This window comes from Prinia subflava, chromosome 3 (assembly GCF_021018805.1).
Source record: "Prinia subflava isolate CZ2003 ecotype Zambia chromosome 3, Cam_Psub_1.2, whole genome shotgun sequence".
NCBI lineage: Eukaryota > Metazoa > Chordata > Aves > Passeriformes > Cisticolidae > Prinia > Prinia subflava.
Genome location: NC_086249.1, coordinates 51,049,465 through 51,074,074, shown reverse-complemented (window position 1 = coordinate 51,074,074; position 24,610 = coordinate 51,049,465). Strand labels below are relative to the sequence as shown.

The window sequence follows — 24,610 nt, the reverse complement described above, 5'->3', positions numbered from 1 at the left end:
GCAAACTCTTTTTGTGTAATAAACTGCCAAACATAATTTTCCTTTGAAACTTTTACCTTTCTATGGAAACAAATCAGCTCAAGGCTTTTGACCTTACTTTGTTCATAGACAAGATTTTAAGTATAGATCGATAAATAAATATGCTGTAAAATAGCTCATCTCTGTCTTTAGTCCACAGTATTTCAAATTAATTGAAGAGTGTGTGTCCCAGATAGTGTTGCATCGAAGTGGAACAGACCCAGATTTCACGTATCGTAAGAGATTAGATATAAATTTCAGCCACTTACTAGGTAAGTACTATGTTTGGAAATTATTACGGCATCATATTTCCTTATATGAAACTGAATAAGTGATTAAGGATTTTGCATTCCTGTGTATGTGTAAGTGTGCTTGTTGATTTTTTCAAGATGTTTGTGTAGATAAAGCAAGATTGGAAGAATGTGAAGAGAGGGCTTCTGAACTTTCCAGAAAAGTAAGTAATTGTTATATCGTGTAATCGTAAGAGGGATGTGGGATTACTTAATAGATTAATGAATGGCATAATTGAAATATGGCATAGTTTGTAACTTCAACTTACTATTAGTTCTGTGTTAAAGTGGGAATTTGGATGTTCCTTGTAGATTAGGAAGCCAAGTGGTGTAAAGCAGTTAACCTTAATTGAGAACCTTTCTATTATTTAAGTTTTCATGTACAACTCTTCCAAAAACAAATTGAATACTTTATTTCAACAGTTATCAGTTTCCCTAACAAAATAAAGTGGGAGACTAAAAATGACTCTTTCATATCTATAGATTGTTTTACTGTACATCCATGGCTTTTAAGCTACTCTGTGTAATACTGACTTGATGTATATTAAGTCTTTATGCCATTTCGTATAGTAAAGACCTGTAGTGGCTATACAGATTATTCTTCCACTCAGCAGACACATGGAAGTTAGAATAGCAGACATGTGTCGTTGGTGTTGTTAACATGTGAGTTTTAAGAAGCACAAAAGCAAAAGCTGGAATTCAAAGAAACTATGCAGAACTGACTGGTACTAAAAATTTTCTTTTTTTTTTTCCCCTCTTTTCTTAGTTTGAAAAAGATTTTGTAGTTCATCAGGAGACCCAGGCCCTGCTGCAAAAAAAAGAGGAGAGAATCAATGAACTTGAAACAGAATTACAAGCTTTTAAATCACAGGTAAAAGACAGTATAAATGAATATATGAAATAATGTTCTTGAAAGGGACTTCCTTTGGCATCTTATTTGGATTCTGATGGTACAGTTCAGGGTTTTTTCAGAGAATCTTTGTTATCGATTATTATTGAAAGTCAGTTTCCTTTATTTCTGTTTTGTACAAATAATTGTAATGTGGCATTAATTAGCTGTGAGTTCCCAGATGATCCTTTTATGCCTGAGATCAGTTAATTAAACTAGTTTCTTATGTTTCATTTGGGTTTTGCTTTCAGAGTCATAGATTTCCAAAGTAATTAACCACATAGGGTAATAAGTCTTATGCTTTTAGATTAGCATTCATCATTGTGATCTTTATCCCTCCACAGGAAATTGCTTATTGTGCAGTTTGCTATACTGAGGCCTTACCATGGATATCCAGCAGAGAAAGAAATAATCTGTGGTTGAATAAGAACATTTCCTGATAATTTTTCAATTTTCAGGCATAAGTAGATATTTTAAAAGGTGATGGAGAGGAGTAGTGCAGATTTTTTGAGAGTAATACTTGAGTTAACTTGTAACTACCTCAACTCTTAAATCTATGTAAGGAGACTGTGTGACCAAGTGATTTTTCTTGTGTCTTATTTCTGGAATAAGAAGCACAGTCTAAAAATGGATAAGAAGAAAGCATCAGAAAGACATGCTTCTAGGGGTTTATTTTAATACTTCTGAGGTATTTCTTTTAATATTTATTGACTTCTTTAATTTTCTTGGTGAGGAAAATTAATTTAGCTGTGCTTTGGTCTGTTTAGAAATGTCATTCTAATTCATGTTTCTGGTCAAAATTAATTGTTAATGTCAAAGTCAAACATTTAGCAAGAACAATTACAGAAATTTTTGCATTCTAAACCACCAAATATAGTAAGAGTGGTGCATCATTCATTAAGAAAGTATTTTTCTGTATCTTGAAAACACACTTAAATACTTCTTGTAAGTGAAATTGGTTGCCTCCCTATTTTACTTTTTCTTTTATTCACTGCATTAAATATAACTCTTTTACATGCAGACAGAGATCATAACATACGATTCTGCTCACTAATTTTCATACCATGAATTATCCCACTGTTGTTAATGGGATACAAGAAAATTTGTCAGTGTCAGGTAATGTAATACTTTTAAATCTGTCTAAAGAGGAAACTTCAGCTTCCAAATGGCATCAGTTGCTACTCAGTGTGTTGATTTCCACCTCTAATGACTGCTTTTTCCCCTGGTCTCATTCCTTTACTCTCTTCTTGCATTTGGTATGTATTGATGTATTTCTTTCATTTCTGGAGCCCAACAGTTCAGTGTCTGTTTGTCAGTGTAAACAATACTTACGTTCAGAAATTCAGAACATTATCATGTTGTTGTGCATGCATTTATTTGTATTTATTGATATTTAGCTATTTCCTTTTAGAAATTTTAGATCTTTTGCCTATTGTATTTCCCTTCATTTTCTAAAATAATCACTTTCAGCTCATAGTTAGTTGAAAAGGTAATTAGTGCTATCACCAGTAGATAGATATTTATTTTGTTGTTTTTGTCAGATACTTTCTTGTTTATGATTGCAGGCTTATGATAGAAGTTTTTCAAATAGTAAAAGTAATTTTACTAGACTTGCTGAAGTCATAATCCTTTTTTGATACATTACAGATGTCATTTCTATATGGAATAGGAAGCTGGTGTATAGGGAAGCTGTATTTTTTTGGAAGGATGTTTTTTCATTATTGCTTCATGTTTTCAATTCTGTGTCTCTTCAGATTTTGCTGTTACGTACTTGGAGTGTTTCTCTGTCATCTGTAGGATGAAAACAACAGAGACTAGGATGTTACTTTTTTAAAAAATTTGAGCAAAATGATTGTAGTCTAGATAAGATCTCAGGATATCTATCATACCCTTCTTAGCTCATGGTCAGTGAAATATGGAAAGTGGGAAACGCCATTCAGTTTGTCATTTTTGGTGTGCACTGCTGAGGTCTGAATGTCCATTTCAAATATTGACACTTCTGATAGTAAATCAAAAGCACGTTGGGCTCGTTATCATTCTTATTTGACTGTTCTATGCAAGACAAATGGCATTGACTTTCAAGTGGCTTTCTGGATTTAATCTATGAACTGTGATTGTTATAGCATTTTGTTGATAAAACTGTGAAACTGATTAAGAATATTTTCCTTATCAGTATGGCTCTGTGCCACCTGGTTTTCCGCCATCAACTCGTGGAGATGCATCTGTTGTTCCACTGGAAGGTGCAGGACCACACCAATTTCTACCCCCTCCTCCTCCACCGCTGCCTTCTAATGGAGCAATTCCACCACCGCCGCCTCCCCCTCCTCTTCCACCACTTCTGAACAGCTTGGGAGCTCCTCTGGGTTTTGGTGGTGCTCCTCCACCACCGCCTCTACCAGGCCTGCCTGGAATACAGTGGTCCCCGCCTTCATGTGCTTTGCCATTTGGAATGAAGCCTAAAAAAGAATTCAAACCTGAGGTTACCATGAAAAGACTCAACTGGTCTAAGGTAGTGTTGATTAATGACAAATACTTGATGTAAAATCTGAACTTGGAGAAAATTGATTGTCAGAAGCAAGGCTAGATAAGCAATTTATACATTAGTTAAAATTATGTAAGATATGAATACTTTCTGTCTTTAGCTTTTCATTGTTTTCTGAAAAGTCTGTTTCATCAACTCATGAATCATCTGGACAAGTATCTGTTGACTTTATGTGATGCCTGGAAAAGTCAGTTCTGGTCTAGAATAAACCAGCCTTGATATCAGGATGCTTCTCATGCTGCCTTGGTCCTATTATGCCTTGTTTTTCAGAAGACTCCTTATGTTGGATCAGTCACTGCACTATACTGATAGCTATGCAGTTTCCAAACAAGTGTCTTAAATCTATCCAACCTGGACTGGAAAGGAGTGCAGGTCTCTCCATTTGTAGTATAAATGTACTTACATAAATTTAATGTCTGACAAAATATATTTGAGGTTTGTTTGATTTTGGTTTTGTTTTTTTCTCCTTCTTCACTGTGACAAGATTAAGTATACCAGTTTACTGAATTTGGAAACTATAATTATTTAGACCAAAATAAGTCAGTAAAGAGATTTTCACAATTAATGAAGTAATCAAAGCTATATTTTGAAAAGTAGGGTACTTAGTTAAACCTAGCGTTTAAACTAGTTAAACCGACTGTTCAGAGACTTTTTGAAGTTTGCCCAGGTTTTAAATCTAAACCAAAGCTAATTTTTTCCTTTTAGATCTTGGATAACAGAGTGTGTTGTCTGCATTGTTGGATCAGTTTTTTTCCAAACCCACTTATTTTAAGGATTATTTTTAATGATTAATATATTAACAACTCTAAAGATGAGTTATATACTAAAAGTTCACGTTTTACAGAGCTCTTAAATATTTAATGTGCTTTACACTTTACAGTTTCTAGATGGTATCAAAATAATTAATAAAATTTTGTTTTGTCTCTTGCTTGCAGATCAGGCCTCAGGAGATGACAGAATCCTGTTTTTGGGTTAAAGCTGAAGAAGACAAGTATGAGAATGCTGACATGCTTTGCAAATTGGAACTTACATTTTGTTGTCAAAAGAGGGGTAAGTAGCGATGGATTTAATTTTCACATTTTGGAGATACCTTTAACATTCTTGGAACTTAAATAAATATATGAAAAACCCCTCAGAATATAACATTAATGTTATTATTTCTAAGTGGGATGAACAAAGAAAAAAATCTGAAAATCTTAGTCTGCTTAAAGCAGTAATGTTGAACTGTTTTATTTAAGCATGACAAAAATTGTGTGGTCTGTAGGAAAATCTCACAGAAAAAAACCCAAGAAATTCTTCTGGATAATACAGATTTTATTTATCCCATTAAAAAAAAAATTTATAAAATTTTGTCAGAATGCCGTCATAAATAACTGAAATCCAATCTGGATTCCAGAAGGTGATGTGTTTACCCTCAGAATTGGTATGATAAATGATGTGTGTTGGATCCATGATGGACTGTAGTCTTTCAGTGATTTTTTTTTTTTTACTTCCTGATAAACCTGTAGGAACATAGATCTCCTTTAATATTTGCTTAGATTCTTTAGTTTTTAAAGCACTGGGAAGGAACAAAATATTTGAAAGTATTCCTGTGTTTAAAACTTTACTCCTTTCTGTGGAAGTCATTTTAGTAGTAGTTTAGGTTATTCAGTCCCATATATAAAATGCCTATTACTTCCTGACACTTTTTTTTTTTCTCCTGCTTTTTTTGGTATCAAACATGTAGTACTTTAGAGCGGGCAAAGGGCTGTAATATTTAACTTCTTTGCAAGTTGAACAGGGGTTATTGTATTATTACTTGGTTCTGAAAATTCTATTTTGATATTTTTATTAATAGAATGGCATGGCATTCTCAAATTTCTCCTTTTTTGGGGGTATGCTTTGGTGTATATTATCCAATATTTTTTTTATCATTATCAAAAACTTCATTCCACTCTTGTCAAAGCATGATTTTTATGCCCTAGCAATGTTTGTACTCATTTAAGTATTATTGCTTTTTGCTGTGATACATGAATGTTGTACAAAGATAAAAAGGCAAGAAAACCTCACCATAGACATGTTTGCTTGAATCTATTAAAATAAGTCTGGAAGCTAATTATGGTGCCTTTATAATGTTAGGAGAATTCCCAAAATGTTCCCTGAATTAATAGTTTGGAAGTTTTAAAAGCCACTGGAGGAAATACTTTCCTCTGTGTAATTAAACAGTACAATCTGGGAGACAAGATGATGTTCAGGCCAGACATGTTAATGGCTCAGAAGAGGATTGTGAGTCTCCACAGACAGCAAGAGTATTAGAATTAACAAGATTAACATCCCTCAATATTTAACTGAATGGACTGAACACATTGTTTTGACAAAACCCAGTAGAAGAGAGTTACTGGATCTACAGTGGGAAGTCAGTGAAGTCCACATTTATACACACTTTTTGTGTGTAGCCATTTAAAGACTGTGGACTCCATGGACAGATTTATTTCTTTTTTACAGGTGAGGCTTACTGCTTTTTTATTTTTAAGTTTTGAAATCTCTCTAATCTCATATGATGATATAAGTGTGCCATCATCTTAATTTTTCAAAGGAAGTGAACAGCAAGTAGGTGTATAAAGGGCAACATGGAACTAAATTTCATCTTTGTTCAAGTGAGTGGTTTACAGAACTTCAAATGAATGCTTAAGTGTGTTAGTAGGCAGGACAAGATCTCAATGTCTCTTGTTGACTGCATGAATTCCATTACAGAGGACAGCAAAGCAACTGCTTTTGTTCTCATGACCATGGAGAGAGGGAATACTTCTTTGTAGCTTATACTTAATTTACTGATTATAACAAAACTTACCAAAGATATTAGAGACATACAGTTTTCCTCACAGTCTTGAGGAGATATAGCACCAGGCTCTCTTAAGTAGAACCAGCAAGCTATTCACTACACTCAAATTAGGAACAGTCCTTGACTGTTCTAAAGCTGTTTCTAAAGCTTTGTGTCTAAAACCAGAAAGATGAGAAATTGAAAATGATTCTGTAGCCAAATGATGACATGCAAAAAAGGAGCTGGTTTCCACTCTGCTGAAGGGTCTGCTTATGCACCCTTTGCATTAAAATCTTTGCATAAGAAGAGGTATCTCGTAGAGGAAGCAGGGATCAGTATATTCAATGATGCTTTAAGTAGATTTTATTATTAAGTAAAATCAAATTGAGGTACTCAAATATTCAATTGGTGCATTTTGCCAGCTAATATGCCAAAAGCATATCAGTGTTGATCTAGAAAAGCAAGTCTTATGTCTGTAAATAATCCACTGAGGAATTTTTGCTAGAAAAAAGAGTTCAGAACAGTATAGAATAGATTTGAAGATTCAGCAGATGTTTGTGTAGGAGTTATAAAATATATTTGATTCTGAAGGAGCATTGAAGCAATTGAAAAACTGAAGATGTTATGGAGGTATGAAAGAAATATTATTGCAAGAATAAAGAAGTAAAAGAGGGCCTAGCTTCAGCCTGTAGGAAAACTTTGTTGAGCATATCTAGAGATATTCAGAGACATGAACTGCAGAAGAAACCCCCTGAAGGTCATCTGAAATCCAACAGCTTTTTGTAAGGGACCAGTCTAGTTCATGTTGCTCAGAATTTTCTCCAGCTGAGTTTGAGATATTTTTCAAGATAGAGATGAAGGGAAGGACCGCCTGTTCCCATGTTTGTCATTGTGGTGATTTTTTTTTTCTCATAATATCTTTTGGGATATCTTTTGTTGAAACTTGTGCCTGTTTCCTTTTCCTTATTGTGCACCTCCAAGAATTCTGGTTCCCTCTTATTTCCAGCCTTCTGTCAGGTCATTTGAGACAACAGTAAGTTTTCCCTTGTCCTTTATTATCCTTCTCAAAACTGACAATTTTTTCAGCTTTTCTGTCTGCATCTCTGTTTCAGCCCTCTAATCATATTGATGATTTTCTCCTGTACTAGTTCCAAAGTACCCATATTATTTTTGAGGTAGAGAAACCCATAGAAAATGCTCTAGATACTTCTCCCTGAGAGTGGGGAAGTATCTCCCTGAGAAGGAGAGTAGAGGGAAATAACCACTTTGTTGACTTGCTGGTGGCAGCAGTCTTGGTACTTTACTGGAGGAAAGTTTTCACTGTGCTGCTTGCAGATGTGATGTTGATAATGGAAAGTCTACATAGAGTATGGACGATATAGGGTATTTTCTTTTGTGTGCTATAAAGCTGATTTTATCACTTTTCAAAAGTTGAATCATTTTGTGGAAGCAACATGTTTTATAACTTTAAAACCTTGAGATGAACACTGAGTGCTATGAAAGCATCGATTGCTGATGGTATTCTGGTAGCAATTTACTGAAGATGAAATGTGATTTTTGTTCTCAATTATTTATAATCTAGTCAAGGGCATAATGGCAAACCAACTCCTTTGTCATAAAAGCCTGAGCGAGAGGCCTCTGTGTGTCAGTTCATGAGCGCTTGCTTTAAGGTCATTGTTCCTGTCCGTGTCGTGGTGATATCCCTGGCTGATACAGTGAGCCCATAACCTGTGAAATGTCACTGGATTGTCATTGTGGTTACCCTTGTTGTGGTTTTATTTTGGCCATTGGTTTTGGTTTTATGTTGGTTACCTGGGCAGAGTTGGTTTTGTGTACCTCTGACAGCTCCATGACTACTCACTGGCCGGGGGGAAAGAAAAGTAATTGACAAGTTCTGAAAATAGGGTGATGAATGTGAATAGTTTGCATGGCTGATCTTTGGTTATCTGATACGTTTTAAAGGCTAAAAGAAGGAATGGTATAAAGGGTGGTTAGAAGAGACATAAAAGAGAAAGAAATGAAATATCAAGAGTTTAAGAATTACCAACCAGGGTAATTCAACAACTCCTGATCTCAGACCAGTGAGGAAAATCTCTGTAAAGCCTTTCTGGCAACAATGGTTTTAAAGGAATTTCTTACTATAATTTTTGGAAAGTGATTAACTGAATAGATGACTTAAAGTTAGTTGGTATGTGAAATACTGAATAGCAGAGTTGGAGCTTACATACGCTTTTATATTATTTAATGCTAAGATAAATGCTCATTATTGAGTGTCAACTGGCTTGTAATGCACTGGAAGCCTGATGGAAGAATAATCATAGGTCTGTAAAGCTAACATGCTGCTGACTTTGCTGTGGAATTACTAGATGTACAGGCAGAGGAGTGACACTGCATAAAAGGTAGCATGAGCTCTAGAATCATGAAAATCTTGGGGGGAAAAAAGAAACTTCCTGTGCAAAACCTTGTGAATGAAAATTCCTTCTAATAATATTATATTGTACTATTAGCTCTTGGATCACAACATGTATGTGATGAGAAAATGTTAAGATTAGAGAAGCTGAATATTTTGTGATAATAAAGTGGGAGATTTAACTATATCCGAGATTTGAGTTAACTTTGTAATACAGAACGATTGCCAACAACTAAAGTTCTGGGGTAAAAAAACTTCATGTATCTTGATAGGGAAGTTCAAGATAGTATTACAAGAAAAGACATTAAAAATGTAGAAGTGTGAAGATAACGGGAAAACTCATTAAATGTATCTAGATAAAGATAAACAGCAAGTTTGTCACATACTCATTTTGAATCTTGAATTTCTTGCAAAGGACCCTTCAGCTACTTTTGAAATGTGCATTTAATTTTTTGTAAGTGGAGCTAGCTAAGGAATTGGTGGGACCACTTGGAGACATCTTAAAAAATTCAGTAGGTTCGAAGAACATTAGAAAAAATCAGGGATAAATGGTCCAAAAGAAATAGGAAAGGTTATATTTGTAGGAAGGAGCTTTCTCTTTTGCTAAGTGAGGAGAATGGATTATAAGACGTGCTGAGGCTGGTAAAATGTCTTTTCTAGAAACCTCTGTTATTGCAGTTCTTGTTTTTTAATCATTGATATGAGTGCCAGGTTGCTTGGAGTAGTGTCAAACCACTATGTTTGAGACTTAGAATACTGAAATAAGGTAAATTTTAATATGCAAACACTGGGTTTGTGGAGTTACTTTGAAGAGTACTGGTGTGGAGAAGATTATAGCAGTAAGTTGCTGAAGTCTGTGAGTAAGTGTAATTAATCTAGTGAGACTGTAGTGGTTAGGCACAATGTGGGATATGTGTTCAGGGTAACAAGAGAGAACCAACTACATATTGTTTAGTTATCCTTTGGGTGCTTGAAGTGGTTTGCCAAGGTGATGCCAGGACTTACGAGGTTGTATAGATTACACAATGCAACCTTTAACTAAAAAAGAAATTTTGAAGCATTTCAGTCCAAAATGACAGTTTGGACATCTCTTGTTTGCAAAATGTAAGAAAGCTAGTGGTTTCATTAAATATGTGCTTTGTAATTAATGTGCTGTATTTATAAATATCCTGCCAATAAGTTGATTTTACTTGATCCAAAGACTCTTATGCTTAAAGTGATAAAGTCCAAATGAGGATTAGAAATTGCATATCAAACATACAAGAAATCACTTGTAAATTCTTCATTATTTTTAGCAATATGCAGATAACTGCAGCTAATGGGAGATGGCATGAAAAATTAGAAATGTTCTCTTCTTTCTTTTCTAGATATCAAAGGGAATTAATCTAGTACACTCAAGAGAGAAAGATTGCATGATCTCTCTCTATTTTTTTTATCAACTAGGGCAGATTTTCATCCTAATCTTATTGGAAATGGCAGTGTCTGATCCCATCACACCAGAGCTCCTGCCAGACTTGATTATTCAGAAATAAAGCACTTCTGTGGGAGTACTATCTCTGTTGGCACTTGACTTGAAAAGGTCAATATAGTTCTATTTTTTTCCCTCCCTGTATACTCTGTAAGAAAAATCAAAACCTAAGGTGCTATAGTGCCAATTAAGTCTCAAATATTTTAAATCAGAAAAAGGAGTGTAAATGCTACCAAGAAGATCAAATTAGCAATATAAATCAGTTTAGTGCTGTGTTTAACATGCCACAGCCTACCTTGCATAAGCAAGAGAACATGCTGTCATCCATCTGAAAGATTAGCTGGAGCCCACTAACCTTGTATTTTCCTCCTCCTCCAGAGGATCTGTCAGAGGTAGCTCCACTGTACTTCTTGTAGAATCTTTCTATTACGAATCTGTAAGACTGCCAACACTACAGTTTAGTAACTTCTGCTATAATACAGTGTTGAGTAACCTGAGTTACCTTTTAATGTAACTGTACAAGTAGGAGTAAATAAAGCCTGCTAAACATTTCTTTGACTGCCTTTCAGTATCATCCTAACTGTCCTGAAAGCACAATTATTCAGAAAGATTTATGCATATAAAATGAAATAAGGAAAAACAGTTTCTTTCTGAAGAAGACAGGAGTAAGTTATGAGCATTTGCAAGGAACAGCAACTAAAGCATTGAAAAGTTAGTGGTATCTTGCAACTTGAATGTATCATTTTCACATGGAGAAAGTAGATGTTATATTTAGTGTTTTTTGGTAGTAACTGTATTAGTTGTTTATATTCTTAGCTAATAGAATTATATCTGCTATTATCCTTTTTAAAAATTGGTACCAAATCATATTTGTTATGTAGAGATTGATGTGTAAGGATCAGTGAGTGAATATATTTCTGTGGTGCTTTGAGCTTGGCTGGCTGCCAGAAACCCACCCAACTGCTCTCTGATAAAATAGAAAAGTTTGTGTGTTGAACCAAAAGCAGAGAGATCACTTAGCAATTATTGTCACAGCAAAACAGACCTAATTTAGGGAAAATTAATTCAACTTAAAATATTTTTTCTGGTGTCCTGTCATGAATATGAGAAACATTCAGTTTTTCAGACTGTTAAATGTATTTAAAAAAGTGGGATGGGAACAACTCCTAAAACCTGACTTTGATATCCAGATAGCTCCATGAATGTGTGGCAAACAAAAAATAGAAAACCTGAAAAAAACCATTAGCATAGCAGTTGTTAAAATGGCCTGACAATAGCGCTTTTTTTGTAGTTTGATTTTTTGATAGCTAAAATTGTGGCATGTTTTCCCCTTTATTCTCCCTCTTTGACAATTTCTTAGGATGAATTCTCCCTTGAATTAATTAATTATTGAATGAGTGTGTCATCAGTGCCCTAATCTATGCCAGAATCATGAGTAACATCAGATCATTCTTCTGGTAGGACTGGAAAAGTGTGTGTCAGCAGATGTTGTAAATTGGATTAGAAAAACTTCTATTAGATAAGGTACTTTGGTTTGTATTTTCACTTAGGAACTACTTTGTTAGATAGTGAAAAGATAGTATTTAAGAGTTTGTTACAGCATTTGTAAGCATCTACCTTAGCACTGTGTTAATTATACCTAAATTTTAATTTATTTTACCTTTTTTTTTTTTTTTTGACAGAATTGTAATATGTGGTGTTATTAAATGACTATTTCTCGCCTTCTACACACAGACTATTATTTCCTGTCAGCTTCAAACCAGACCAAGTGCTTGCCTTTTCTCCTCAGTGAAGTGCCTGGACAGAGTAGTTCCTTTAGTTCACCTTTACCTTTTTCTTTCAAACAACTGATTCTTTTTTGTTTTTTAATAGTTGATTTCCACACAAAATACCATATCAGTCTGTAGTCGCTTCATGTTTGAAAATATGACAGTATATTCAGGGTAACAAAAGCACTCCACTCCCATTTCCCAACACTACGGTAGGAAAAGCCTTTGAAGACTTTATGTTTTAGAAGCAAAAAAAGTGTTCCTTTATTGATTTCTACTAGAAAATGTTTCCCTAGTGTGAACAAGTAAGATCTTAGAGGGGCTAGATATTGTTTTCATGTAACAGAGGTCAAAAAAAGTTTACTCAATTTCATAAGGCCCAAACTATGAGTACCAATAGAATAGAAAAACAAATTTGGAACATAAAATGCAAGTTATGGAAAGTCATCCCAATGCCCCCTGTTCAGTCCAATAATTTTGTTTATTTAATGGAAAATACTCACTTTAAGATCTTCAATATAATTGTCACTGTACTGGTGAGAATTCTGCATGAATTAATTTGCTAGTTTTTGTATCACACAGGAGGTACAAAACTCTACACCTGGTACAAACCTATTTTCATGGGTTTTTACCTCCTATTTGGTTTTGCTACATTTTTATGCACTAAGTGCTTTTGATGAATTTCCAATCTAATTTTGCAAGCTTTCATATCTGACTAAAGGTAACACTATATTTGAGTATAATAAAATCCTCATTACAGCACTGCTTTTATTGCAGACTTTTTTCATTGTGAACTGAGAAAAATAATTTACATGCAAGAAATGTTTAACAAACCTTATTTGGCAAGCCTTCAAAGTCACTGTTGATGAAAATTATTAGCATTTAAATTTGCATGAGCACTAGTTTGTGTCCTTTAGAAAATCTATCATTTAGTTTTTTAGTGAATGGCTTGTTTCAGAAGAAATTCATTTCAAGGACAATTCATTTTAAAAAATTAAAAAAAAAAACCAAGGAGATTATGTGCTAATGGAGCAGTGATGTCCAATTAGGCAGCTGTTAGACTGTACTTGGGTACTGGTATGCCGTGCAGACTTGAGCAGTATTATACTTGGCAGAGTCTTTGGTTCTGTTTGCATTTGATCAGGTTCATCTCGCACAATATTTAAAGTTATTCATATGTAAAAAGTGGCTGTAGACATTGTCTTTCCTTACTCACTAAGATTACATACTCTTACATACCACTAACCGTGTAAATATGACATCGCCTTATCTAATACCTAATTTATTTTCTTAATTAGAGTTCTTCATAAAAAAAAAACCAGTTAGTTGAGTACTTTATATGAATTTTTGTGAGAGGCTTCCATTTTGGGCTGCTGTTCTCTGCATGATCTCAACATGGTAAATTTCTCATACAATTTCCTCATTCTAAATAGACTTTTCCAGTCTCTATCTTGTCATAATAGTTTGCTGGCAGATATTTTAACGGGGCTTTTTCAATATTTTTAATGAAATAAACATCACCCACCATGAAGCACTTTTGTAAAGTCCTGTAGATGATGTACCCCCATTAAGAGCAATCAGGTTCTGAAGGTTATGTAAAAAGTGAGAGAATTTATTTGATCTGAAATGTAGGATTTTTGGGGGGGTTAAATCAGAGCTTTAGCAAAATATTCATTTACATAGGATATAATCTAGTTCCACATTCTGACAACTTTTGTAATAGGGCAGGATATGTTTGCACTGTTGTAGTTGTTGGCTGGTACAATAGTTGAATATTTATAGGAAATAGTTGTGTTTTTAGACACATTCTTCTGGATGAGTTTGTTGCCTTCAATGTCATTTAAATTTAAGAGAATGAGGGCATGGACAGCATATCCTGTTGCTTTTAACAACTTCATATTTCCGTTTTGTGGTTCTTCCTATTTTCACAAGTTAGTGGAACTCTTTAACTTACAAGGTAGTTCTTCTAGGTTAGCTCTAACATCAGTTGAGAAATGGAACTTGGAAATTTCATGCGCTGTATTACTCAGCTTAACAGTTGTAAAGACTAAATGTTTCCTGCTGTGCAATCTGACTTGTCCTTTGATATAGAAATGCCTTTTTCTGAAATTGTAAATGCATATGTATAGCTGGCAAGGATAAGAAGCTAGAAAGAGCCTTCTTAGGATGACTGCTTATCTTTGCTGTTCCTAGACTGTGCGGTGTAATGTGGCACTGGAAATTTGGCTACAGTGTACTTGATATACATGAAACAGAATGTTGGGGTTTGTTGCTGGCATTTCACTGTAAGGTCTTGAGAAATGCCGGGTCATCTATTTGAAAGAGTGGGAGGATAAAAAATCAAGTAGGTGTTCAGCAGGATTGTTTGAATGAAAGCTGCTGCCAAAGCTGACACAATGGAAGGTAGCTGTAGATGAAATGCATGAAAAAAACCTTGGGATTCAAGGCATGGTTGCACATTGCAGCAAAAATCTTGGCATCTCTTCTTCAGCAGATCTTTAATGTTGCTGTGAAAAGAAACTAACATGGATAGATGTAGCTAAAACCAAATGAGGTTAGATCACCTTAACTGAAAAAAGCCAAAAGAGAAAGCTTATTTTCAGTACTAATCTAGTAGTGTGAACTACTGTTCTGTGAACTGCTGTTTTAATGCTCTATAGAAGAGAAGCAGTAGTGATAAATGGACTTGCTCAAACCTTAAAAAGGGGAAGATAGAATCCATTAGCTGCTAGCAGTTGACTCAAGATGTACCTGGGATTCTTCCTTATTCAGCAGAATAAGCAAGAGGTAGTGATGAAGTAGGGACAAATGCTGACGTAAGCTGAGCTGTGCAGAAGCATGCTTTATGATAAACAGAAAGAATCTCAACCACTTCAACAGAAATAGGTTTTTGAGAACAGGATATGCACTGGAAATACACAGTTCTGGTCTCCAGGTTTCTGTTGCTGAGAACCTGGTACTATAGATGAAAACTCAAAGTAGGAAGCATATTTGGAACTATATAAAGCCCTCCTGAAACGACAATGGCAAAAATGAGTCAGTATGAAAAGAATAGGTGATATTAAGGACAAAGCATTCCTTGTCTGAAGGAGGAATGTGCCTCTGATTTGTCAAGAAAATAATGTGGTTCCTTTTGCTCGGACTCATGTTTGCCTTTAGGAGGAAACGTAAATTGTGTTATGCTTAACTTTCTTAAAAATAATAACAGGAATTGTTAATTTTTACCACTCTTGATGTTTGTTCTCGACTGTCTGTATAGCTCTTGGTACTTATGGCACTCCTGGCTCTGAAGCGAAGGCTTATTCTTTGATCACCAGTTGAAGTTTTCTGTTTAATATTTGTATTCCACCTTTTGAGGGGGAGGGAAGTCATATAGATTTAATCAAATTATAATTCTGCTGCAGGAACCACATTTACATGTAAGGATATTCAGGTCAAATCGAATGAGTATGTTGTTACTAGTAGAACCACTAAGTAATTTTTATGCATCTAAGATTAGACTAATTCCTCAAAAGTCTGCAAGGTCTAGTGACTAGGTAGTCAACATATTATGCATACATGAATGTAACAGGAAGAGAAGGACAAAATCCTATTGTACAGCATTTGGAGAAGCTAACTAAACAATCTAAAAAAGACTTCAGCTGATGCAAAATAGATTTATTTTTCCCTTTTTGTCTTTTTCCAGCATTTAAAAAATTGTGACTAATGCAAAGATGTGTGGCGAGATAGTAAAGAAATACTATTATTGTTCTCATATGATAAATTAAATTTTTCTTCATGAAAGATGTGTGCAATAACCGAATTTGCATGCTAGACTAATTATGCAGAATCTCTGTAATAGAGACTATATCATCTTCAGTCTCATAGAACTCTAGCACAGACTTTGAGGGGCAGGAATTCAAGTAGCTTTAATTATACAAATTTTGTTAGCTTGAATTGCTGGAGGAATGAGAAGCTTTCTGGACAGAGGTTTAAATATATGCTAATTAGAATTAGCCCAAAACTATATTTACAGTATTTTTGTCTGATATTTCAGCTTAGGTAGATACACTGGATTATCAAATATCTATTTTTGTTGCAGAAATACATACCCCTTTAAACATAAGATAATATGAAGTTACATTCACTTTTAAATGTGTATGTGATATTAATGTGTTCTCCAGCCAACAAAGACAAGAATTCACTTGTAATTCCAACATTTCTGTTATTTAGCTTCTGTCAAATAGTGTGTCAGATAGAACAGTATTTCAGTGAGAATGAATGCTGCAGATCTCTCCTGCTTGATTTTTAATAAAATATTCTAAAATGGTGAGTATTCTTAAAGCTCGCTTGCAATGGATGCTTTCTGAGCTTCAGTCTTTCTAGTTTTGATCGGCTCATCACTTCATTCCTTAATGTACCACAAGAGTGTCTCATAGTACAGTAAATGATCTGTATTACTGAATAGCTATTACAGGTTTCCTGAAAGAGGAGAGAAAACCCTAAGAAATACAAATTTTGGAAGTAATGTCAATTGTACATCTCTAATAATGCAGAAGAAATGTGATTCTGTAATTGGAAGATGCACAGCCATTGTTTTAACTAGAAAACTCTTTTGCACTTTTTGGAAAAGTGAAGTAAGTGTTATTTCCTGCAAGATTTATTTTCAGTGAAATAGCACTTGATGTCATGTAACCCAGAATCCAATTGCTACGTTGATTCCCGTTTGTCTGATATTTTTCATATTTCTCTTGCTTATTAGAAAGAACTTTTAACAGAATATTTTAATTTAAAGAAAATAGCATTTTCTTTGCTATTTATATAGAATAGTACACTGAATGTTAAATCTTTGAGTATATTTAAATATTGCTAAGCACTTAGGCTGTGAATTAATGGAAAAGATTCTTTTGTAGATTCACCTAAATTACTAAATTTACTTCACTCTTTGTATTTTTTATAGTAGTGATTAAAAACTTTTAATGTGCAAATAGTGAAAAACTGTTCTCAGATTAGAAAATTTATGTGTTCTTGGAAAATTGTGCTGCAGATTACTATATAATCTTCAGTTATACTCGCCACTTCTGAGGAAAAGGTTAAGGTGATTTACGCATTTGCTGTGCGTCCTGTTTACTTTCCTATAGAAGTCGGAACTTTTTTGTCTCTGTCTAAATAATGTATATGTTGTAACTAAACAAATGGGTTATGTTTCTGATTCGAAATAAATCCTCATATCCTGTTTTGGAGTTGAGAACGAAATAACTCTTCACATTTTATTTTACTGCACATCTCATGCCCCTGACTACAAATAAGTAACATGTGCCTTTTTATAGAGTTTGTATGGCTCTAATCGTTCAGTACAATCACAAAAAATACAATTTAAAATATGAAGAAATTTATGCAAAGTACAGTATAAATGCAAACATAAAAAACAATGAAGTTTCTTGGAAATATTTTTACCAGGTAGTTTTGTACTGCTGAATACAAATTAAGATAAGCAGTAGCTGGGAAAATCATACTCACTGGTATGGATTATAAAGTTTTTAAATGTAAATTTCTGGAAAGTCATAGGAGGAAGTAAGGACTATTTGCACAAAATCAGCCTGTGGATGTATGACAGCACTGCTAGGATAAGCTTCCTTTAAGAATGAAATACATGGTTTTGTTTCAGTATCTTAGTTCCAGCACTGCAGTATAGCAGACTTGAAATAATCAAGCAAGTTTTACTGGTTTTAGTATATAACTGATATTTTGAACTTGTTTATTCAGAGAAAGAAAGGATGCAAACTGCTTGCATCCTTCAAAAAGTTGCATAGGTGCATCACTGTTAGAAGCAGCACTGAGAACACTGTATGTTACTTTCCCCTGTTTAATTTTATTCTTTTTTTTATAATCTGGAAAGAACAGATGTTATTTACTGTAACTAATCAGATCAACCTAAAACCCTCTCTCTGTTTTATGTTCAGATATACATTGATAAGTGTATTGACAGGAATCAATCATGGTAGTTCCAATGGCTTGTTTTTCTTATAGATTGCTATTGAAAAATATTGGTTAATGATATTTAATAAGTCTTACAGTAAAAATCTATGTCATATTTACTGAGCATTATGTATGAAAGTCTTTGTATCCCCAAGGAAAGAAAATAATTTGGTAGCTAAATAATCTGCTGTCTAAAGGTATGTGATGCAATTTCCTAGTGCCATAGTTACCTTCATGAGTATGTTATGAATAGAGCATTTTTACCTGTTACAGTTTCTGATAAACTGACTTGTGGCTATAGTTCTTAGATATTCCTTTCCCTCTTGTTTGGCTTTGCTAGTGTTCTTGTCTTTCAAGATTTATTTCAAGAGTCTCAGAACTTTAATTGACAGTGTATGAAGTAATAAAATTAACTAAAGGATCATTGCCTCATTTTATATGTTTTTCTTATTTTTATTAGATTTTTTTCTGTGTCAGACCTGCCCAAAATCAGTACTTAAATGGACGCTCTTCTGAGCAGAGTTGAATAATTTGCTTATTCCAGGGTATATTAAAACATATAATCTAAATAAAGGTATGCTCCATTTAACTTTATTTGCAGTACTATTGTGGCTTGAGGGTTTAGTGTTTAGTATGATGAGCACACAGATTCTTAGCAGTGTAACTCCTGAGCTTTGAGGGAATACCCTGTAACAGTGTAATCTTTTGCTTGACACAAAATGCATTGAAATTTCTAAAGCCTCATTTACTCTTGCTGATGTCTTACTGGACAACTCTTAAATGTGTCTAAAGTGATCTTACAATTTGATATAAACTGTAGTGTGTTAGGTAGAAACTTCTAATGTAGAGTATTTTGATACAATCCAGTTGTATCCAGCTTGAATCTATGAGGTCAGTCAGATTTCTTGGCCCATAGAAGACTCAGAAATGACTATGGAGGCTCTTGAACACCCTCATCCAATAAAAAGAAAACAGCACAACCCTCCACAAATGACCTGCCTTTTCCTGCGCTCTAGAACACTTAATCTCTTTCACTAGTTAATTTTCTAACATTTTTAAAGGTATACTTAGGAAGTAAGTTGAGATTGTTTATCAGAGTTTTTAGCAACATTTGTTACAGAAATACTTAAGAGCAGTTTCTATTAGGAGTTGAAGCCAGCATTAATTGTATGAGCTGGTATTTAATTTTAAATTTTAAAAAATTCTTTTTAGGAATGTTAACACACTGGAAAGGGTGTGGAAGTCAAGGTGGGAAATAAGGTTTTGGTGACTGAATTCCCTTACCTTTGTCTGCTGAAGTTCAGCATACTTTTCAGTATGAATGACCCCTTGAATTTAAAGAATATCTCATAAACTAATTGTCAGTGTTTGGTCTGAAGTCCTCAGGCTATTGTCAGAAAGCTGCTTTTGATGTGCATTGTATGACTGATAGCCTAGTGTTTGTTATAGCTAATAAATTTCTACTGCAAAATATGTAAGGCTATTAATTATCTATCTTATTGAGGAATTGCAGTACAGACTTATGCACAGTAGTTCTTTATTCTTAATTAACTTTTTTTCTATAGAATGTGGACTATGTTGTTTGTATTACTCTATTAACAAGGCAATGCTCTTGATAATACCTGGATTTATTTATTAAATATGGCAAGTCAAACCACATGGAGATTTTGTGTGACCTTGATTGAAGCTGGCTTTAGTTATAGAGCTCTGTAATTTGTTTATCACTGCCTTGTGCTCTGGAGATTTGGTGTTCAGTACAATTTGTTTATTACACTTAAAAATGGATTATTTTGTTACTTGCTGGTTTCTCTAAGTTTAAAAGATACATTAATACTGCTTTCAGTAAGTAAATAATCTGGTTTGTTCACATTTTTGTCATAAACTATTTTGACATGTTTTTATCAAGTGGAATGTTTCCATGTGCAACTGAGAGCTTGCTCACCTGTAACATGATTGCTACATATATATAAAGCTTCAAATGCCAGGTTGAGTTCCTTCATAGAGCCTTTTCTCAGAAAACTGTACATGCATGCAATGCTAGTCTGTATTTCAGAGAGAAAAGATATTCTCCTATTTCCTGGACTTTCAAGACTAAATCTTTAAGATGCTCATAGTACAATAGCTATGCACTTTGTGCATCTGCACTGCAAACTGTCTGCATGCTTCAGTTGATATGCTGGCTCTTTCCACAGTGCTAAGTAGTGTAGTTTAGTTGAGGTGGAATGTAGCATTCTTGGAGGGAGTCAGATATGTGAGATATGGACATTCCCTTAGTAGAGCAAACCAAACATTCTTGTAACTGCAACTTCTATTTTTCATCTCCATTTCTGCAATTCTAGTTAATTTTAAACCTCAATCTTTACTTTGAGAACTTTACATACACTTGTAAGAATAGGTAGATCAGAATTATAGCTGTTGTTATTACTATTGCTATTTGGTGTGAAACTAATCTTTAAAGATGATCAGTTGCTTAAGTATAAGATGATAAATTTTCAGAATTTTAGCATGTTTAAATCTGCCTGATGGTTTAATGGTTGAGATAATTTAGATTAAATAAACGTTTCTATTACCTTAGATCTCAAATGGTTTAAACTAAATCAGATGCTCATTATTGAGTAATGATTATGTCATATCAATATATGATTTTTTAAAATTTTATCTAAGCTGTCTTTTTGTAATCAATAAGATTACTCTTCTAACAAAAACTTAGTAATGATCAAGAATTATAGTTTGCACTGTTATTTTCTACTAGAAATAGTAATGATGAATGTCTGGTGCTCCGCATTGCTTCAAATTTCTCAGTAGGTTTTCAGTGTATGTTTCTGTCTTTGCACGTTTTTCTTTAATTTTGCATGTATTATATGAAATCAGTGTGATGTCTTATGTTACATTCTTGTACCACATCCTTTTGTTATGTATCCAAATACTTTCAAAAAACTATTTATGCATGTCTTTTTGACTTTCTGCTGTCTCCTGTCTTCACCATAGCAACTATATTCTTGAATCTTCTTTCAGTCTGTATTATGTTTTTATAGTACTTTGACCTTTCTACATGTAAAAAAGATTCCAAACTTTAGTCATCATACATTCATATTAAAAGCAGGTCTTAACATCATATTGGATAAGTTTCTAATTTGTGCTTCTCTGTAAACCTTGCAACCTCTGCTTTTTTAATAAATACATATGTATGCTATGATTTTAAATTAGGAAACAAAACTATTTTTTCTTTCATTTTTTGTTGCACTTTAGAACTGTGATTTTTAAAATATTTGGTTAAAGATACGATTTTTGGGATGTGTTGAAAATAATGGCTATGTGGCTTTAAGTATAGATTTTTTCCCCGGTCTGAAACAGTAGCAGATTTTTAAAATGTGTTTTCTATTATAGTTAACTTGTGGATTTAAATATACCTATAGAGATTTACAACAATGCTACCTTTATAATTTCTATTGCAGAAATATAATCTTACACCAAAGTATCAGTTTTTCTTGGAAAAGGCTTTTATCACAATAGGTTTCAAGATAAAATAATGAAATAATATTTTATAAATTTCTCTAATACATAAAAAAGATTTTTTTTCTAACAACTTTCAGAGAAAATGCAGGTCATAGCTTATAAATAATTATGCTTCTAGATATGTACAATATTTTAGTGTAAATGTAAACAACAATAGTTTTGCATATTTGTTGATAAATTTAAAATGATGTCTAAGTGCCATATATAGTCAGTCTAGGTCTATGTGAGGATTTGAAGTTAAGTGGATAAAAGAAAAAATATTATAAAAGTTGAACAGCTCTGTTATTGTTTTTTGAATTGTAGCTTATGTGGTTGCATTTTGCTCACAAAGTAAATGCAAGAAGGCAAGTCTGGATCATTTTTGTGGTGAGATAGCTTTAGAAGTAGAGTTATTGTGCAGAGTCCCAATGCTACTGAAAACTGGATGATGGTAAGGGAAATTGTAGCTGTCAAGTGCATGTCCCAATTACTTAATAATGAATCAATTATGTTGGTACTGCTGATCCACAACAACAAAAATATCAACATTATAGAGCTAGAGTAAGCTTGTGTATTTCTAACCTCAGTGTCATATTTTTGCAAGCGGATAGCGTAGAGAAACACGTCTGTTTGGTTTTAGATGGTACTGAATAGATTTACTTTTGAGCATTGCAATGGTACAGACTTAGTATTTGGGGATCTAACTTTTGAAACATTAGGCAATCTTTTTGATTTATTTGGTTTACTATTTCAAACATTTGAAGCAGTATGGAAAGAAGTACAGCCAAAAGGGACTGTAAAGCTTTGGAAGAAGAATTTTTCATTTTTTCATTGTCTAATACAGTCCTGGTTATCTATGGTGTTAGTGTGGACAGTTTTAAAGTAGACATGAAAAATTGAAGGCTCTACTTGGAAGTGGGAAACTGCTGTATAACCTCGCTTCTTCCTCTTACAGAGCAATGTAAATGCAGCCACATTTTTCTTCAGGTTGACTGGGTAAAAGGCATTTTTGGTTCAACTGCTAAGTGATTTCAAAGAGACAACAGCTTCTTATTTTCTTTCTGAGGAACAAAGGCTTAATTTTTTAGAGTGGATAAAAAAGACAAAAGCTGGAATTACTGTCCTGAGTTTGAATATTGATCAAACCAGTTCTTCTTAACCCACCACCTCAATTATAAAACATGACATTATGAACATGTTGTTATGACACAGTATTTCTTTTTCTTTTCTTAGCTTGAATTTAAAATCATTAAGCCAAGTTTTGTAAAGTGTATTATAAAAAAGGAAATGAAAAAGAGAGTCTTTTCTTCAAAGGTTCATGAACTGAACTATTATCATCTCCATCCTGCATTATGAAGGCAGAATATTGAATTTGGCTATGGACAGAGTTCAGACCACTTCTTTTCCTGGAGGTGTTCGGTGCTTGTACCTCTCATATGGGAAAAGAAGGCGAGAAGAGCAGGAGCACAGCTGACAAAGAACCTTCAGTGGTGACTGCATAATGTTTAGAAGTCTTTATTTCTGAAGACAGAAACCAAAAAATGCTCCCTATGACTATATGGCATTTTCCTATTCTTGTACTTCATTTTGGGCAAAATTAAGCTGCTGTGGTACCATGACACTTGTTTTTGTTTTTGCAGGTGCAGAATTTTTTTTTCTTTGCAAAAAGCTTTACCCATTTGGAATGCACAGATATTATATATTTATTTATTTATAGCAGTGGTGGGTTTTTTCTGCTGTCAGTTTTTCATGAAAAATTTCCTTCCAAAAGTTTATCCATCTGAAATTGTTGTGGGTATGTGTCTTTGGATGCACTTGAGGTCCAATGGAGCCCTCGGAGAGAAAATAACTCAAACGGGTAGATAGAATTGCATCTACCTTCTCTCTTTCCATAAAGTGCTGCCATAAAGCACTGTTAGCTTTGATTTGTTCTTAATTCCATTTTCCAGAGTAAGTATGGGAAGTCCAAGAGCATTTTGGACTTACTCTTTCCAGAGTAGGTGTTGGAAGTGTGAGAACTATAGACAAACAATGCTTAAGTATTTGGGAGGACAAAACTACCACCTGCCCACCAGCTCTCCATCCGACTCCCCTCCCTAAAGAAAGAAAGCCATAGGAGAAACACAACCAACTCCAACAGCTCTCCATCTTGACTTACATTGGTCTAGTTAAACCAAAACAAAACTTTGTGTTTGCAGCCCATCTGTTGTAAATATGTGAAATTCTGTATTGTACAAACCCTAAAAGACTTAATTTGCAGATGCACCAGGCATTCTTACAAGGGGAATGGGTGGGATTTAAGATGAATTAGCATTGATTGCTGTATGGAGAGAACTTTATGATAATAGTGTGGTTGTTGGTTGCTTCAAGTGCATTTATTTTTTGCCAGCTACTCTCATGCTGATATCTCTAAGCATCATATTGCTTTTAAAGGAGTGATATTTATTCTGTAAACTCCAGGATACTGTTCCAGGTAGTGGATGTGTGTGAGTAGAGCTCAGTAGAGAGATACACAACTGTTAGAGAGAGAGATTGCTTGTCAGTGATTGGAATTCACTGAGGCATGTTATCCATGCGTACAGATGTAACTTTTTCTATTTTGAATATACAATGTTGAAAGTAAAGTTCCTGTACCATGTTTGTGTGGGAACATCCATTCCCAGCTTTGAGGAAGACTGATGACATAATGTATGCCTTAAGAAATGGCAGTGGCTCAAAGACTATGATGGACTTGTGCCCTTACACTAGAAACTATAACTGCATTTACTCTCAGTGCTGCCTTTGGGAGGTAGGTACTACAGAAAACAATTAATTGATTAACAATTGGTTTTAAACTGTACTGCAATCTTTCCTGCTTCCTGAGACTTTTTTTGATGCAGAAAAGTAAGTCTCTTTCTTTCTTTCTTTCTTTCTTTCTTTCTTTCTTTCTTTCTTTCTTTCTTCTTCTTTCTTTCTTTTCTTTCTTTCTTTC

The 24,610-nt window shown here is 34.0% G+C and overlaps 1 protein-coding gene across 1 annotated transcript in view; it reads left to right on the top strand.

The window, feature by feature from the left end:
• The window catches only part of DIAPH3 (diaphanous related formin 3), a 202,368-nt gene that overhangs the window by 46,912 nt on the left and 130,846 nt on the right, over positions 1 to 24,610 (top strand). The window contains exons 13-17 of the mRNA XM_063392194.1: positions 172 to 290; positions 408 to 472; positions 1,075 to 1,179; positions 3,371 to 3,706; positions 4,675 to 4,789. Coding sequence (XP_063248264.1) covers positions 172 to 290; positions 408 to 472; positions 1,075 to 1,179; positions 3,371 to 3,706; positions 4,675 to 4,789 — 740 coding nt within the window. The remainder of the gene's footprint in view (positions 1 to 171; positions 291 to 407; positions 473 to 1,074; positions 1,180 to 3,370; positions 3,707 to 4,674; positions 4,790 to 24,610) is intronic.